The 19,409-nt window shown below is 43.2% G+C and overlaps 1 protein-coding gene across 2 annotated transcripts in view; it reads left to right on the top strand.

Annotated features, from left to right (window-relative positions):
• LOC139275064 (NSFL1 cofactor p47-like) overlaps window positions 1–18,901 on the top strand; it is an 85,755-nt gene extending 66,854 nt beyond the window's left edge. For both annotated transcript variants that reach the window (XM_070892017.1, XM_070892009.1), the window contains exon 9: window positions 13,647–18,901. In XM_070892017.1, the coding sequence (XP_070748118.1) occupies window positions 13,647–13,809 (163 nt within the window). In that variant the 3' untranslated portion in view covers window positions 13,810–18,901. The remainder of the gene's footprint in view (window positions 1–13,646) is intronic.
• The last annotated feature ends 508 nt before the right edge of the window (window positions 18,902–19,409 follow it).

Raw genomic sequence — 19,409 nt, 5'->3', positions numbered from 1 at the left:
GCTTGAGCGCACAATCTACACTAACACTCCAGTATGGTACCGAGGGAGTTCTGCATTGCTGTCTTTCAGATCAGCCATTAAATGTTGTCACCATCTGGACATAAAAGATCCTATGGCACCATTCGAAGAAGAGCAAGGAGTTCTGATGTAAAAACAGAAAATGCTGGAAATCTCAGCGGGTCAGGCAGCATCTGTGGAGAGAGAAACAGAATTGTTTCTCCACAGATAGTTCCTGACCCGCTGAAATTTCAAGCATTTTCTGTTTTTATTTCAAATTCCAGCATCCACAGTATTTTGCTTTTGTGAAGGAGTTCTGATGTATTTGCTAACATTTATCCCTTAACCAGCACTACCAAAGCAGATTAACTGCTCACATCTTATTTGCTGTTTGTGGGACTTTGCTGGGAGAAGATTGGCTGCCACGTTTGCCTACACAAAAGTGACTATGCTTAAAAATAACAAATTGAAGTAGGCTATGAATCTAGTAGGGTATTAAATATACAATACAGGGTATACCCTTGTTACATTGTTACTCTTGGGGTCCAAGCCAAGTATGCTTTTTAATGAGGTGTGCAATACAGTAAGTATCTGTCGAGAGCATAATGATTTAGTCTAAGAACAGGATTACTTAATATAAGCATGTAATCCTCTCAGTCCACCTACATGAGAATAATCTTATTGTCCCCAACACCAAACTGAGCTGGTTCATCCTCCAAACCTCAAGATATGCGCTATCAGCAGATTCTGCAGCTGAAAAAACATTTACAAAAGTTTCCTAGGCTCAGAACCTTAGATCAGAACTTTTAACATTGTTGTTGCCAATTTAAGTGTATCTAAGGGTTAAGTCATGGCAGGAGAGCTCGGTCACGTGATATGCTCCTCCTGTACTATGTGAGAACTCAGGGACTCTTCCGGTGTCCCTGACGACTACGTGTGCGGGAAGTGTATCCGCCTCCAGCTCCTGACTGACCGCGTTGCGGAATTGGAGCTGAGGGTGGATTCACTCTGAAACATCCACGATGCTGAGAACGACATGAGTAGCACGTGTAGCGAGTTGGTCTTACTGCAGGAGAAGGATCCACAGCCAGCTAGGGAATGGAAGACCAGCAGGAAGAGTAGTGCAAGGAAGGTAGTGCAGGGGTCCCCTGCGGTCATCCCCCTGCAAAACAGATACACTGCTTTGAGTGCTGTTGAGGGGGATGACTCATCAGGGGAGGGCAGCAGCAGCCAAGTTCATGCACCGTGGCTGCCTCTGCTGCACAGGAGGGCAGGAAAAAGAGTGGGAGAGCGATAGTGATAGGGGATTCAATTGTGAGGGGAATAGATAGGCGTTTCTGCGGCCGCAACCGAGACTCCAGGATGGTATGTTGCCTTCCTGGTGCAAGGGTCAAGGATGTCTCGGAGCGGGTGCAGAACATTCTAAAAAGGGAGGGAGAACAGCCAGTTGTCGTGGTGCACATTGGTACCAACGATATAGGTAAAAAAAGGGATGAGGCCCTACGAAACGAATTTAAGGAGCTAGGAGCTAAATTTAAAAAGTAGGGCCTCAAAAGTAGTAATCTCGGGATTACTAACAGTGCCACATGCTAGTCAGAGTAGGAATCACAGGATAATGCAGATGAATACGTGGCTTGAGCAGTGGTGCAGCAGGGAGGGATTCAAATTCCTGGGGCATTGGAACCGGTTCTGGGGGAGGTGGGACCAGTACAAACCGGACGGTCTGCACCTGGGCAGGACCGGAACCAATGTCCCAGGGGGAGTGTTTGCTAGTGCTGTTGGGGAGGAGTTAAACTAATATGGCAGGGGGATGGGAACCAATGCAGGGAGACAGAGGGAAACAAAAAGGAGACAAAAGCAAAAGACAGAAAGGAGATGAGGAAAAGTGGAGGGCAGAGAAACCCAAGAAAAAGAACAAAAAGGGCCACTGAACAGCAAAATTCTAAAAGGACAAAGGGTGTTAAAAAAAACAAGCCTGAAGGCTTTGTGTCTTAATGCAAGGAGTATCCGTAATAAGGTGGATGAATTAACTGTGCAAATAGATGTTAACAAATATGATGTGATTGGGATTACGGAGACATGGCTCCAGGATGATCAGGGCTGGGAACTCAACATCCAGGGGTATTCAACATTCAGGAAGGATAGAATAAAAGGAAAAGGAGGTGGGATAGCATTGCTGGTTAAAGAGGAGATTAATGCAATAGTTCGGAAAGACATTAGCTTGGATGATGTGGAATCTATATGGGTAGAGCTGCAGAACACCAAAGGGCAAAAAACGTTAGTGGGAGTTGTGTACAGACCTCCAAACATAGTAGTGATGTTGGGGAGGGCATCAAACAGCAAATTAGGGGTGCATGCAATAAAGGTGCAGCAGTTATAATGGGTGACTTTAATATGCACATAGATTGGGCTAGCCAAACTGGAAGCAATATGGTGGAGGAGGATTTCCTAGCGTACATAAGGGATGGTTTTCTAGACCAATATGTCGATGAACCAACTAGGGGGGAGGCCATCTTAGACTGGGTGTTGTGTAATGAGAGAGGATTAATTAGCAATCTTGTTGTGCGAGGCCCCTTGGGGAAGAGTGACCATAATATGGTGGAATTCTGCATTAGGATGGAGAATGAAACAGTTAATTCAGAGACCATGGTCTAGAACTTAAAGAAGGGTAACTTTGAAGGTATGAGGCGTGAATTGGCTAGGATAGATTGGCGAATGATACTTAAGAGGTTGACCGTGGATGGGCAATGGCAGACATTTAGAGACCGCATGGATGAACTACAACAATTGTACATTCCTGTCTGGCGTAAAAATAAAAAAGGGAAGGTGGCTCAACCGTGGCTATCAAGGGAAATCAGGGATAGTATTAAAGCCAAGGAAGGTGGCATACAAATTGGCCAGAAATAGCAGCGAACCCGGGGACTGGGAGAAATTTAGAACTCAGCAGAGGAGGACAAAGGGTTTGATTAGGGCAGGGAAAATGGAGTACGAGAAGAAGCTTGCAGGGAACATTAAGACGGATTGCAAAAGTTTCTATAGATATGTAAAGAGAAAAAGATTAGTAAAGACAAACATAGGTCCCCTGCAGTCAGAATCAGGGGAAGTCATAACGGGGAACAAAGAAATGGCAGACCAATTGAACAAGTACTTTGGTTAGGTATTCACTAAGGAGGACACAAACAACCTTCCGGATATAAAAGGGTTCAGAGGGTCTAGTAAGGAGGAGGAACTGAGGGAAATCTTTATTAGTCGGGAAATTGTGTTGGGGAAATTGATGGGATTGAAGGCCGATAAATCCCCAGGGCCTGATGGACTGCATCCCAGAGTACTTAAGGAGGTGGCCTTGGAAATAGCGGATGCATTGACAGTCATTTTCCAACATTCCATTGACTCTGGATCAGTTCCTATCGAGTGGAGGGTAGCCAATGTAACCCCACTTTTTAAAAAAGGAGGGAGAGAGAAAACAGGGAATTATAGACCGGTCAGCCTGACCTCAGTAGTGGGTAAAATGATGGAATCAATTATTAAGGATGTCATAGCAGCGCATTTGGAAAGAGGTGACATGATAGGTCCAAGTCAGCGTGGATTTGTGAAAGGGAAATCATGCTTGACAAATCTTCTGGAATTTTTTGAGGATGTTTCCAGTAGAGTGGACAAGGGAGAACCAGTGGATGTGGTATATTTGGACTTTCAGAAGGCTTTCGACAAGGTCCCACACAAGAGATTGATGTGCAAAGTTAAAGCACATGGGATTGGGGGTAGTGTGCTGACATGGATTGAGAACTGGTTGTCAGACAGGCAGCAAAGAGTAGGAGTAAATGGGTACTTTTCAGAATGGCAGGCAGTGACTCGTGGGGTACCGCAAGGTTCTGTGCTGGGGCCCCAGCTGTTTACACTGTACATTAATGATTTAGACGAGGGGATTAAATGTAGTATCTCCAAATTTGCGGATGACACTAAGTTGGGTGGCAGTGTGAGCTGCGAGGAGGATGCTATGAGGCTGCAGAGTGACTTGGACAGGTTAGGTGAGTGGGCAAATGCATGGCAGATGAAGTATAATGTGGATAAATGTGAGGTTATCCACTTTGGTGGTAAAAACAGAGAGACAGACTATTATCTGAATGGTGACAGATTAGGAAAAGGGGAGGTGCAACGAGACCTGGGTGTCATGGTACATCAGTCATTGAAGGTTGGCATGCAGGTGCAGCAGGCGGTTAAGAAAGCAAATGGCATGTTGGCCTTCATAGCGAGGGGATTGGAGTACAGGGGCAGGGAGGTGTTGCTACAGTTGTACAGGGCTTTGGTGAGGCCACACCTGGAATATTGTGTACAGTTTTGGTCTCCTAACTTGAGGAAGGACATTCTTGCTATTGAGGAAGTGCAGCGAAGGTTCACCAGACTGATTCCCGGGATGGCGGGACTGACCCATCAAGAAAGACTGGATCAACTGGGCTGCCATTCACTGGAGTTCAGAAGAATGAGAGGGGACCCCATAGAAACGTTTAAAATTCTGACGGGTTTTGACAGGTTAGATGCAGGAAGAATGTTCCCAATGTTGGGGAAGTCCAGAACCAGGGGTCACAGCCTGAGGATAAGGGGTAAGCCATTTAGAACCGAGATGAGGAGAAACTTCTTCACCCAGAGAGTGGTGAACCTGTGGAATTCTCTACCACAGAAAGTTGTTGAGGCCAATTCACTAAATATATTCAAAAAGGAGTTAGATGAAGTCCTTACTGCTAGGGGGATCAAGGGGTATGGCGAGAAAGCGGGAAGGGGGTACTGAGGTTGCATGTTCAGCCATGAACTCATTGAATGGCGGTGCAGACTCGAAGGGCTGAATGGCCTACTCCTGCACCTATTTTCTATGTTTCTATGTATCACAACACCACATACTTTACCTCCACAGATAACATTATACAGTATATTGTATGTGAAGAACATCTTATAGAAAAACAAATTGAGTGCCTCAGGAAGGTTAAGTTTAGGGTACACCCAAAGGTGAAATCTTGATACAGTTGTCTTCCAGTCTTTTGTTCAAGTAGCCATCTGCCATTTGTCTGCACACGAGACACCTGCACACATCCTCAGATGGAAGATTTTAAGAATCTTGGACCCCCTTGTACACACCACATTTTGCACTATAGCATTTGTACATGGGATGATTGACCTCCAACAAGCACAACCACCTTCTTTTGTAATAGGCAAACTATTGAAATGTAAGGGTCCATGTGGTGCTAGCAGTAGCTTCTATATAAAGGCTCTGAGGCCATTAAAAAGTTATAAGCAGTGTTACATTATTCCAAGGTACACTATAACAAAGCTGTACATTGTAGCATATTTCCACTGATGGATTCATAGAATGGTCTTGTTCCAAAACAGGAGGAGAGAGAGGAGGAGATGTTTTGACATCTGTGAACTCTCTGCTCCTGCACCTTAGAAAGCACATGGCTCAAAAGAAAAAAGTTCCAGCCCAGCAATGGTAGAAATATTCAGTCTAAAATCCAGTCATACTGCTTTTGTCAGAATATTCAGATTTTTTCCTTAGTGCTTTATCCACTATCCAATCATTTCTATTGTTCCTTGAAATGTTTTAGTTATAGTACCAGGTTGGCCCCCCAGCCCCCTCCTCCCATTCCCTGCAGTTGTTACAAGAGGTGCATGTCCATGTGCCATGCATGCTGCCATCTGAATTGGAAAGCATCAGGATTCTGGCTCTTTAATTTCAGCCCTCAGTGTGTCTCTCAGGAAATTTTCTTCCCATCTCCCATTTCACATGGCTGGAGTCATGCCTAGCACAAAGGTTGTTGGAGGTTAATCATCCCAGTCCAATTACATTTCTGCAGGAGTTCCTCAGGGCAGTGTCCCAACCATCTTCAACTGCTTCATCAATAACCTTCCCTCCTTCCTAAGGTCAAAAGTGGGGATGTTCACTAACTGCACAAAGTTCAATTCCATTCGCAACTCCTCAAAAATAAGCAGTCCATGCCCATATGCAGCAAGACCTGGACGACATTCAGGCTTAGGCTGATAAAAGGCAAATAACATTCGAGCCACGCAAATGCCAGACAGTGACCATCTCCAACAAACAAGAGCCCAACCATCTCTCCTTGATATGCAACGGTGTTACCATCGCTGAATCCCCCACCATCAACATCCCTAGGGGTCACTATTGACCAGAAACTTAACTGGACCAGCCATATAAATACTGTGGCAACAAGAGCAGGTGAGAGGCTGGGTATTCTGCAGCAAGTGTCTCACCTTCTGACTCCCCAAAGCCTTTCCACCATCTACAAGGCACAAGTTAGGCATGTGATGGAATATTCTCCACTTGCTTGGATGAGTGCAGCTCCAACACTCCAGAAGCTCGACACTATCCAGGACAAAGCAGTCTGCTTGATTGACTGCTACCACCTTAACCATTCATTCCCTCCACCACCGGCACACCGTGGCTGCAGTGTGTACCATCTACAAGATGCACTGCAGCAACTCGCTACGGCTTCTTCGGCAGCTCCTTCCAAACCAGCGACCTCTACCACTTAGAAGGACAAGGGCAGCAGGTGCCTGGGAACACCATCACCCGAAAGTTCTCCTCCAAATTACACACCATCCTGACTTGGGAAATATATTGCCATTCGTTCATCGTCGCTGGGTTAAAATCCTGGAACTCCCTCCCCAACAGCACTGTGGGAGTACCTTCACCACAGGAACTGCAGTAGTTCAAGAAGGCAGCTCACCACCACCTCCTCGAGGGCAATTAGGGATGGGCAATAAATGTTGGCCTTGCCAGCAATGTCCACATCCCAGAACGATTAAAAAAAAACATGGTTCTACCTGAAGGAGCTGCACACTGGACCAACTGGGAGTCCAGGAGGTGTCCCTGTCTCCCTGGCATAGAATCATAAAATAGTACAGCACAGAAGGAGGCCATTCAGCCCATCAAGTCCGCACCAGCTCTTTCGAAGAACGACAACTTGTATTTATACAGCACCTTTACTATAGTGAAACGTCCCAAGACACTTCACAGGAGTATTATAAGATAAACCAATTTGGCACTGAGCCGCATAAGTAGAAATTAGCACAGGTGACCAAAAGTTTGGTCGAAGAAGTAGGTTTTAAGGAGTGTCTTGAAGGAGGAGAGATAGGCGGAGGGGTTTAGGCAGGGTGTTCCACAGCTTGTGGCCTAGGCAGCAGAAGGCACAGCCACCAATGTTGAGCGATTATAATCAGGGATGCTCAAGAGGGCATAATTAGAGGAGCGCAGACATCGCGGGGGAGTTGTGGGGCTGTTGGAAATTACAAAGATAGAGAGGGGCAAGGCCATGGAGGGATTTGAAAATAAGGATGATAATTTTGAAATCGAGGCGTTGCTTAACCGGAAGCCAATGTAGATCAGCGAGCACAGGGGTGATGGGTGAGCGGGACTTGGTGCGAGTTAGGACAAGAACAGCCGAGTTTTGGATCACCTTTAGTTTACGTAGTGTAGAATGTGGGAGACCCACCAGGAGTGTGTTGGAATAGTCAAGTCTAGAGGTAACAAGTGCATGGATGAGGGTTCTAACAGCGGAAAGGGCAGAGACAGGCGATGTTACGAAGGTGGAAATAGGCGGTCTTAGTTATGCTGCGGATATGTGGTTGAAAGCTCATTTCAGGATCAAATGTGACACCATGGTTGCGAACAGCCTGGTTCAGCCTCATACAGAAGTTGGGAAGAGGGATGGAGTCAGTGGCTAAGGAACAGTTTGTGGCAGGGACCGAAAACAATGGCTTCGATTTTCCCGCAGAGGCTCCGACCATCATTTTCCAATCCTCTCTGGCGACAGATGTAGTGCCAGCAGACTGGAGGACTGCTAATGTTGTACCTTTGTTTAAAATCATTATCATCATAGGCAGTCCCTCGAAACGAGGATGACTTGCTTCCATGCCAAAAAGGGATGAGTTCACAGGCGTTTCAACAAAGGACCTAATATTCCAGATCCTGAACTACATATTGAAGGGTGGAAGATGCCTGTGCATGGATTTTTTTAACGTGTGGTGGCCGTTGCACACTAGCCACCACACAGAGCTAGGTCTTGGTCCAATGGCAAGGGTTAACCAAGACGACTGGAGACCAGCTCTGCTGGACGGACCTAGTGTGCACACATGTTGCAGTGTGGCTGGCCCGTGCTGTCCCTGGGCCCACGCCTCTTCTGGGCCCCGAACTCATGCCTCTCCTGGGCCCCAATCACATCCCTCTACAAACTCTTGCTGCTCCTTCACCCCAACCTCGCCACTCCTTCTGTACCTCCCGCACTGCAATCAACAACCTGGATTTAGGTGACGTCAAATCCAGTCGCCCTCTGCGCAGCCGTCGTCTTCCTGCAGCAGCTCGCGCTGCTCCCTGCAGTGGAAGGCCACCGCACGTTGCTCCCTGTAATGGCCCCAGCCTGCTGATAGTCTTGCAGGCCGGGACCACGCCGATTTGTTTTAAAAGGGAGAAAGGGATAGACTGAGTAATTACAGGTCAGTCAGCCTAACCTTGGTGGTGGGAAAATTATTGGAAAAAATCCTGAGGGACAGGATAAATCTTCATTTGGAAAGACATGGATTAATCAAGGACAGTCAGCGTGGAATTGTCATGGGAAGGTTGTACCTGACTAACTTGATTGAATTTTTCGAGGAGGTAACCCGGAGAGTCGATGAGGGCTGTGTGTATGATGTAGTGTATATGGATTTTAGCAAAGCTTTTGATAAGGTCCCACATGGCAGCTGGTCATGAAAGTAATAGCCCATGGGATCCAGGGCAAGGTGGCAAGTTGGATCCAAAATTGGCTCAGAGGCAGGAAGCAAATGGTAATGATTGATGGGTGTTTTTGTGACTGGAAGGCTGTGTCCAGTGCAGTTCCGCAGGGCTCAGTGCTGGTTCGCTTGCTTTTTGTGATATATATCAATGATTTGAACTTGACTGTTGGGGGTATGATTAAGAAGTTTGCTGATTACATTAAACTAGGCTGTGTGGTTAATAATAAAGAAGAAAGCTGCGGACTGCAGGAAGATATCAATGTATTGGGCAGAACACAGCAAATAGAATTCAATCCGGATTAGTGTGAAGTGATGCATTTGGGGATGTCTAACAAGGCAAGAGAATACACATTAAATGGTATGACACTGAAAAGTGTAGAGGAACAAAGGGACCTTGGAGTGCATATCCACAGATACCTGAAGATAACATTCCAGGTAGATTAGGTGTTTAAAAAGGCATATGGAATACTTGTCTTTATTAGTCGAGGCATGGAATACAAGAGCAAGGAGGTTATGTTTGAACTAAGCTGGGTGGCAGTGTGAGCTGTGAGGAGGATGCAAAGAGGCTACAGGGTGACTTGGATAGGTTAGGTGAGTGAACATAAGAACATAAGAATTAGGAACAGGAGTAGGCCATCTAGCCCCTCGAGCCTGCTCCGCCATTCAACAAGATCATGGCTGATCTGGCCGTGGACTCAGCTCCACTTACGCTCCCGCTCATCGTAACCCTTAATTCCCTTATTGGTTAAAAATCTATCTATCTGTGACTTGAATATATTCAATGAGCTAGCCTCAACTGCTTCCTTGGGCAGAGAATTCCACAGATTCACAACCCTCTGGGAGAAGAAATTCCTTCTCAACTCGGTTTTAAATTGGTTCCCCCGTATTTTGAGGCTGTGCCCCCTAGTTCTAGTCTCCCCGACCAGTGGAAGCAACCTCTCTGCCTCTATCTTGTCTATCCCTTTCATTATTTTAAATGTTTCTATAAGATCACCCCTCATCCTTCTGAACTCCAACGAGTAAAGACCCAGTCTACTCAATCTATCATCATAAGGTAACCCCCTCATCTCCGGAATCAGCCTAGTGAATCGTCTCTGTACCCCCTCCAAAGCCAGTATATCCTTCCTTAAGTAAGGTGACCAAAACTGCACGCAGTACTCCAGGTGCAGCCTCACCAATACCCTATACAGTTGCAGCAGGACCTCCCTGCTTTTGTACTCTATCCCTCTCGCAATGAAGGCCAACATTCCATTCGCCTTCCTGATTACCTGCTGCACCTGCAAACTAACTTTTTGGGATTCATGCACAAGGACCCCCAGGTCCCTCTGCACCGCAGCATGTTGTAATTTCTCCCCATTCAAATAATATTCCCTTTTACTGTTTTGTTTTTCCCCAAGGTGGATGACCTCACACTTTCCGACATTGTATTCCATCTGCCAAACCTTAGCCCATTCGCTTAACCTATCCAAATCTCTTTGCAGCCTCTCTGTGTCCTTTACACAACCCGCTTTCCCACTAATCTTTGTGTCATCTGCAAATTTTGTTACACTACACTCTGTCCCCTCTTCCAGGTCATCTATGTATATTGTAAACAGTTGTGGTCCCAGCACCGATCCCTGTGGCACACCACTAACCACCGATTTCCAACCCGAAAAGGACCCATTTGTCCCGACTCTCTGCTTTCTGTTCGCCAGCCAATTCTCTATCCATGCTAATACATTACCTCTGACTCCGCGTACCTCTATCCTCTGCAGTAACTTTTTGTGTGGCACCTTATCGAATGCCTTTTGGAAATCTAAATACACCACATCCATCGGTACACCTCTATCCACCATGCTCGTTATATCCTCAAAGAATTCCAGTAAATTAATTAAACATGATTTCCCCTTCATGAATCCATGCTGCGTCTGCTTGATTGCACTATTCCTATCTAGATGTCCCGCAATTTCTTCCTTAATGATAGTTTCAAGCATTTTCCCCACTGCAGATGTTAAACTAACCGGCCTATAGTTACTTGCCTTTTGACTGCCCCCTTTTTTAAACAGAGGCGTTACATTAGCTGCTTTCCAATCCGCTGGTACCTCCCCAGAGTCCAGAGAATTTTGGTAGATTATAACGAATGCATCTGCTATAACTTCCGCCATCTCTTTTAATACCCTGGGACTTGTCTACCTTGAGTCCCATTAGCCTGTCCAGCACTACCCCCCCTAGTGATAGTGATTGTCTCAAGGTCCTCCCTTCCCACATTCCTGTGACCAGCAATTTTTGGCATGGTTTTTGTGTCTTCCACTGAAGACCGAAGCAAAATAATTGTTTATTTTCTCAGCCATTTCCACATTTCCCATTATTAAATCCTATTTCTCATCTTCTAAGGGACCAACATTTACTTTAGTCACTCTTTTCCATTTTATATATCTGTAAAAGCTTTTACTTACTATCTGTTTTTATGTTTTGCGCAAGTTTACCTTCGTAATCTATTTTTCCTTTCTTTATTGCTTTTTTAGTCATTCTTTGCTGTTGTTTAAAATTTTCCCAATCTTCTATTTTCCCACTAACCTTGGCCACCATATACGCATTGGTCTTTAATTTGATACTCTCCTTTATTTCCTTGGTAATCCACGGCTGGTTATCCCTTCTCTTACCGCCCTTCTTTTTCACTGGAATATATTTTTGTTGCACACTATGAAAGAGCTCCTTAAAAGTCCTCCACTGTTCCTCAATTGTGCCACCGTTTAGTCTGTGTTTCCAGTCTACTTTAACCAACTCTGCCCTCATCCCACTGTAGTCCCCTTTGTTTAAGCATAGTACGCTCGTTTCTGGCACAACTTCCTCACCCTCAATCTGTATTACAGATCTTTTACCAGGAGATCGTTTATTTTTCCTGTCTCATTACACAGGACCAGATCTAAGATAGCTTGCTCCCTTGTAGGTTCTATAACATACTGTTCTAAGAAACAATCCGTATGCATTCTATGAATTCCTCCTCTAGGCTACCCCGTGCGATTTGATTTGACCAATCGATATGTAAGTTAAAATCCCCCATGACTACTGCCGTTCCTTTTTCACATGCCTCCATTATTCCCTTGATTATTGCCCGCCCCACCGTGAAGTTATTATTTGGGGGCCTATAAACTACGCCCACCAGTGACTTTTTCCCCTTACTATCTCTAATCTCCACCCACAATGATTCAACATTTTGTTCATTCGAGCCAATATCATCTCTCACAACTGCCCTGATATCATCCTTTATTAACAGAGCTACCCCACCTCCTTTCCCTTCTTGTCTATCTTTCCGAATCGTCAGATACCCCTGTATGTTTAATTCCCAGTCTTGGCCACCCTGCAACCATGTTTCTGAGTGGGCAAATGCATGGCAGATGCAGTATAATGTAGATAAATGTGAGGTTATCCACTTTGGTGGCAAAAACAAGAAGGTAGAATATTATCTGAATGGTGACAGATTAGGAAAAGGGGAGTTGCAACGAGACCTGGGTGTCATGGTACATCAGTCATTGAAAGTTGGCATGCAGGTACAGTAGGCAGTGAAGACGACAAATGGCATGTTGGCCTTCATAGCGAGAGGAATTGAGTATAGTAGCAGGGAGGTCTTACTGCAGTTGTACAGGGCCTTGGTGAGGCCATACCTTGAATATTGTATACAGTTTTGGTCTCCTAATTAGAGGAAGGACATTCTTGCTAATGAGAGAGTGCAGCGAAGGTTCACCAGACTGATTCCTGGGATGGCAGGACTGATATATGAAGACATATGACTAGGCTTATATTCAATGGAATTTAGAAGAATGAGAGGAAATCTCATAGAAACATACAAAATTCTGACGGGATTGGACAGGTTAGATGCAGGAAGAATGTTCCCGATGTTGGGGAAGTCCAGAACCAGGGGTCATAGTCTAAGGATAAGAGGTAAGCTATTTAGGATCAAGATGAGGAGAAACTTCTTCACTCAGAGAATTATGAACCTGTGGAATTCTCTACCACAGAAAGTTGTTGAGGCCAGTTCGTTAGATATATTCAAAAGGGAGTTAGATGTGGCCCTTACAGCTAAAGGGATCAAGGGGTATGGAGAGAAAGCAGGAATGGGGTACTGAAGTGAATGATCAGCCATGATCCCATTGAATGGTGGTGCAGGCTTGCAGGGCCGAATGGCCTACTCCTGCACCTATTTTCTATGTTTCTATGAATAAAACACTGGTTAGGTCGCAGCTGGAGTACTGTGTGCATTTCTGGTCACCACATTACAGGAAAGATGTGATTGCACTGGAAAGGGTGCAGAGGAGATTTACAAGAATGTTGCCTGGACTGGAGAATTTTGGCTATGAGGAAAGATTGGAGATGCTGGGTCTGTTTTCTTTGGAACAGAGGAGGCTAAGGGGAGACCTGATTGAGGTGTATAAAATTAAGAGGGGAGTGGATAGGAAGGACTTGTTTCCCTTGGCAGATGGGTCAACAACCAGGGGGCATAAAGTAATTGGGAGGAGGATTTGAGGGGTAATTTTTTCACCCAAAGGGTGGTGGGGGTCTAGAACTCACTGCCTGAAAGGGTGGCAGAGGCAGAAACCCTCACCACATTTAAAAAGTACCTCGATAGGCACTTGAAGTGCCGTAACCTACGGGGCTACGGACCAAGAGCTGGAAAGTGGGATTAGGCTGGATAGCTCTTGGTCGGCCGGCACGGACACGATGGGCCGAAATGGCATACTTCCGTGCTGCAAATGTCTATGATTCCATAATGGATATTTTAGAATGAACACTTCTCAAAATTGTGTTTGTTTTCCTTCAATCCTTTTGACGGTTTCTGAATCTCACAGTGGTCTTGAATGCATGTTAATCAAAACTCTCTGTTTTAATTACAGAATTAGTGATATTCGTCAATTTATCATCCAACACCGTTCTGTCTTTGCTACTTCCTCCTTCGTACTGATGACCACTTTCCCAAATAAAGAGCTGATAGATGAAGAGCAGACTCTGCAAGAGGCCAAGTTGCTTAATGCGGTGATTGTTCAGCGTCTGAAGTAACATCACCATTGACTTGTCGAACCATAAAGGATGGAACAAGCCTTACAAATCTTTCAGCATGCTGAATCTGAGCTGCGTGCCAAAAGATAGTAAAATTGCCATGATGCTCACCCCAAAACCATTTAGCACTGGAGGGAGGAGTGAAGCTGTTATTGGCCTCCAGCAGGAGGCTTTCCTCACTCTCCTAGGAAAGCTTATGGGAACAGTTATCTGTACGATAAATGCACTGTTAATATGAATATGTACAAGTCTACTAATCTCATATAGGAATTCCTTTGTAGTAATAGTAACTGGAAACATTCTGCAAAAGTAACTGGAGACTTCTGACTACTGTTATAATCTTGGAATTTGGTTTAAACAATCACTGCTGTATTTGGGCTAGATTTACTTGAATTTAAAAGAAAATGTATTTAAACTGCATCTGGAGATGGAAAATGCACTAAGTAATAAGGGCAGACATTGTATTTATGCATGATACTGGTTGTATACAAATATGGAATATCATACTGTTATTTTATGGGAGCTGTAAAAAGTAATTAAAATGTATATACTGTTGGTAAACTCATATTTGTGGAATAAAATGTTCTTGAAATGTATCCCATAAAATTATGCCATGCTGAATGTTGCTTCAGTTGCCACTTCCAGCTGTTTCTGAGATGAACATTACCATTTGTCACGTCTTAAATTGATGGTTAAGTTCTTTAGAAGTGGCTTTACAGCAATAGCAACATGTTTTATAACTGCTTGTGGAACTAGTTAAAAAGTTTAAACTTTGGAATTCAGCGATGACTCTTACTTATTTTGAAACTAGTTTTTACATTATTAAATTTGTCGCTATTTTCATCATCCAGAGCACCATCCGACAGTAAGAAATAAGAGGGAGCCTTTTTAAAAAATAATAATAATAATAATAATAATTGGCACGAACAGACTATTCCAGGGATAACAGAGTTATAAGGTCATCATCACTGATAAACTGCATGCAAGCATTCGTATTCTATTATTGAGTATCCCCTATTTTTGTTTAATTTTAGATTGGGAGCTGGTTATGCAATAACTTGTTATAGAGAAAAGGCTGCATTTCTGGACCCTGCTAAATACATAAATTCCACACAACATATAAGGGAAGAAGGTTTGGGCTCAATGAGCCGAATGGCCTTCTTCCATGCTGTAACCATTCTATGATTCTAAGGTAATAAAAGTAAGCGTTGGTCCCTTAGAGACTGACAGGAGAAATTATAATGGGAAATAAGGAAATGGTAGAGACTTTAAACAAGCATTTTGTATCTGTCTTAACAGTAGATGACACAAAAAGCATACTAAAAATATTGTGAACCAAGGAGCTAATGAGAGTGAGGAACCTAAAGTCATTACAATCTGTAGAGAAAAAGTACTTCAGAAACTAAAGGAACTAAAAGCTGATAAATTCCCTAGACTTGATGGACTACATCTTAGGGTTCTAAAAGAGGTGGCTGCAGAGATAGTGGAAGCATTGACTGTGATCTTCCAAAATTCCCTAGATTCTAGAACAGTCCCAGCAGATTGGAAAGTAGCAATTGTAACCCTGCTATTCAAGAAAAGAGGGAGAGAAATTCTGGGGATAAGGGGGTTGACTTATGAGGAAAGTTTGAGTAGGTTGGGCCTCTACTCATTGGAATGCAGAAGAATGAGAGGTGATCTTTTCAAAACGTTTAAGGTTATGAGGGGGCTTGACAAGGTGGATGCAGGGAGGATGTTTCCACTGATGGGAGAGACTAGAACTAGAGGACATGATCTTAGAATAAGGGGCTGCCCATTTAGAACTGAGATGAGAAGAAATTTCTTCTCAGAGGGTTGTAAATCTGTGGAATTCGCTGCCTCAGAGAGCTGTGGAAGCTGGGACATTGAATAAATTTAAGACAGAAATAGACAGTTTCTTAAATGATAAGGGGTTATGGGGAGCGGGCGGGGACGTGGAGCTGAGTCCATGATCAGATCAGCCATGATCTTATTGAATGATGGAGCATGCTCGAGGGGCCATATGGCCTACTCCTGCTCCTGTTTCTTATGTTCTTATGTACAGGCCAGTTAGCACAGCATCAGTCGGGGAAAATGCTGGAATCCATTATTAAGAAAGTGGTAACAGGACATTTAGAAAATCCTAATATGATTAGGCAGCGTCAACACGGTTTTTATGAAAGGGAAATCGTGTTTGAGGATGTAACTAGCAGGGTACATAAAGGGGAACTGATGGATGTAGTATATTTGGATAAGGTACCACATAAAAAGTTGCTATGCGAGATAAAGGCGGTTATGGATAATATATTAGGGCTAGAGGATTGGTTAACGGACAGAAAACAGTAGGGATAATTGGGTTATTTTCAGGTTGGCAGGCTGTAATTAATGGGGTGCTGCAAGGATCCGTGCTTGGGCCTCAGTTATTTACAATCTTCATTAATGACTTGGATAAAGGGATAGAGTGTAATGTATCCAAGTTTTCTGACAATACAAAGCTAAGTAGGAAAGAGCCTGCAAAGGGATAAAAGTACAGGACAAGTGAGTGGGCAATCAGGTGGCAGATGGAGTATAATATGGAGAATTGGGAGGTTATTCACTTCGGTAGGAAGAATAGAAAAACTTTTTTAAATGGCAAGAAACTTAAATGTTGGTTTTCAGAGCGGTTTAGCTGTTCTCATACAGGAAACACAGTTAGTGTGCAGGTACAGCAAGCAATTAAGGCAAATGACATGGATTACAAGAGTAAGGAAGTCATGCTACCATTCTGCAAGGCTTCGGCGGTGCAACAAAAGTTCATGAGATTGATTCCTGGGATGAGAGGGTTGTTCTATGTGGTGAGATTGAGTAGATTGGGCCTACACTCTCTAGAGTTTAGAAGAATGAGAGGTGATCTCATTGAAACATACAAGATTCTGAGGTGGATTGACAGGGTAGAAGCTGAGAGGTTGTTTCCCTTGGTTGGAAAGTCTAGAACTAGGGGCATAGTCTCAGGATAAGGGGTTGGCCATTTAAGATTGAGATGAGGAATTTCTTCACAGATTTGTGAATCTTTGGAATCTGTGGATGGTGAATCATTGAGTATATTTAATTCTGAAATAAATACATTTTTGGACTCTAGGGGAATCAAGGGATGTGGAGATCAGACGGGGAAAGTGGGGTTAAGGTTGAAGATCAGCCATGATCTTACTGAATGGCGGAGCAGGTTCAAGGGGCTGTATGGCCTACTCCTGCTCCTAATTCTTATGTTCTTGTAGCAAACATAAAATTACTAGCTAGCAATAATCATTTTGTGTATTCAAAACAGCAACTATGTCCAGAAGCCTTTTCATGAAATGGCTACATGGTCTGAATTTTGGTTGTCAAATCAGTCCATCTGAGATGAGCATGCTCTATTCTGCTTCTGCAGGCTTCCAAGCTTTAACAGGGAAGAGTTCTAATTCTGCTCTCGGCTGCTACTTTGCACTGGACTGAATTTACACAGGACAACATGCTGCTTTTTGTTTCTATACATTTTGTTTACTCCTTTACATTGTTGAAAAATCTGTGCTTTTAAAAAATTAAATTACGCTGTGCCTTTCACAAATTTTATTTTCTTGTTGACATTTCCTTAAAACAATAAGGTGAATCTTTGCCCTAATTTTGAATACAATTTTTAAAATATGAAGGAATGAATATTATTCATTGTTGATTGATTATCCTGGTCTCAGTTTTATGGAATTGCTAGTTGAGTATGTGGATGACAGAAGTTTTATAACTACATCTAAGCATACAAGATCCTTGTAGATGGTAATGTGGTGTGAGGTCTTGTCCTTGCTTGATAATGTTTGAAATGGGTGAGTTCTCACTAAAATGAAAAGTATGAGAAAATTTGCAATGTTTGGTTATAATGGCCCGGATTTTGCGGTGGTAATGACAGTGAAACTTTCAGTGTTCGCCGTCATCACCCCTCTGGAACTGACTGTAATTTCAGGATTTAGTGCATGCACAGATTAAAAACTGTATTCCTGAAATTGCGGTCAGTCATTCCCAGCTCCACCACAGGCTGCATTGTGGAACTTCCCATAGCTGGCAATCATTGAAATCAGTTGAACTGATGACAAATTCCCCTTTTCTGCTCTAGTATCACTTAAACACTCCATAAAAATTTATACCTTGTTGAAATAGGTCTAACTGGGGTTTTAACGCCATATTGACTGCTGAACAACCGCTCCGGCACTGAAAAACTAATTTTATATTTGTGGAATGTCAAATTTCTCTATTATGATCAAAATTACTAGATTTTTAAAATAACAAAACTATTTTTGTAAAGTTTGTTTGATATTTCAGCTTCTACCATAACCCCATGTGTATGTTCCAATTTTTATTTCATTCTCTAAAATGTTTTAAGTGAAATGATAATCAGTGCTCTTTATTTCCTGTTCTGCTATCTAATGTGATTGGTTGCTAAGACAGATTGATGACATCACTGCTGGTGTAAGCTGAGGATCCCCTTTTGACAGCGCTCCAATCAAATTAAGGTTGAGAAAGCAAAAGTTTTCACCACAGAGATCTTTTTGGGCAGCTTTCTTCGAGGTCAGCAGTGATCGCTATCATTTTGCCGCTGACTGCAAATTCCGGGCCAGTATGTAAACTTAAGCCTATAGATAAAAGACATTTGACTATTTTAATACATTTTTTGTATTTTCATCCTAAACCTTTCTTTAAGTTTTTGGAAGGAAATATAAATATTGTGTTCTCCTACAGCTTGAAAATGAAACTCCAACCTTGATTGCCTCATGCTGGCTTCGTCTCATATTTATTAAGTCTCTTCATCTCTTTTTTTGTGTTTTAAAAGCGACATGTAGTCATGAATATCGAATGTATCAGAAATGGTAATGACCATCAATTTACAGTAATTTTCACAAGGTTGTTGACTAATTTTAATTTTGCAGCTGTGAAAATAACTGCAGATTAAACTGGGCACTCGTTTTAGTAACCTTATGGAATGTTCCTTTTGCATGATAATTAAATGTTTTCCTGTAAACAGGCACATTGAAAAGCTATTTATTTTTGTGTTCTCTTCGCAAGAAGTCATATTCTTTGTACCTTAATGGTTTGCATCAGCAATTTGCATTTTAAAATAAATGTTACATTTCTGGTGAATTGATCTAAATTTGTATGTTTTTAGCTGCAGGATGTGTTAAATCATAGATTTTTAAGAAGAAAATCCAGAAGAAGTTGAACACTTACCAAATGCACTCATATTTTGCTGCAACCAAAACACTTTTCATAGATTCATAGAATGATTACAGAATAGAAAGAGGCCATTCAGCCTGTCAAGCCAGTGCTCTGGCTCTGCAAGGTTATTTCAGCTAGTCGCACTACCCTGCCCTTTCCCCGTATCTTTTTCTGCAGGTACTTATCAAATTTCCTTTTGAAAGCCACAATTGAATCTGCCTCCACCACTCTTTCAGGCAGTGCATTCCAGGTCCTAACCACTCGCTGTGTAAAAAAGTTTTTCCTCATGTCTCCTTTGGTTCTTCTGCCAATCACCTTAAATCTGTGTCCTCTGGTTCTCGACCCTTCCACCAATGGAACAGTTTATATCTACTCTGTCTAGACCC

Source organism: Pristiophorus japonicus, chromosome 1 (assembly GCF_044704955.1).
Source record: "Pristiophorus japonicus isolate sPriJap1 chromosome 1, sPriJap1.hap1, whole genome shotgun sequence".
In the NCBI taxonomy this organism is placed as follows: Eukaryota; Metazoa; Chordata; class Chondrichthyes; family Pristiophoridae; genus Pristiophorus; species Pristiophorus japonicus.
Note: the sequence above shows the minus strand (reverse complement) of the source record. Positions and strands in the feature narration are given on the sequence as shown.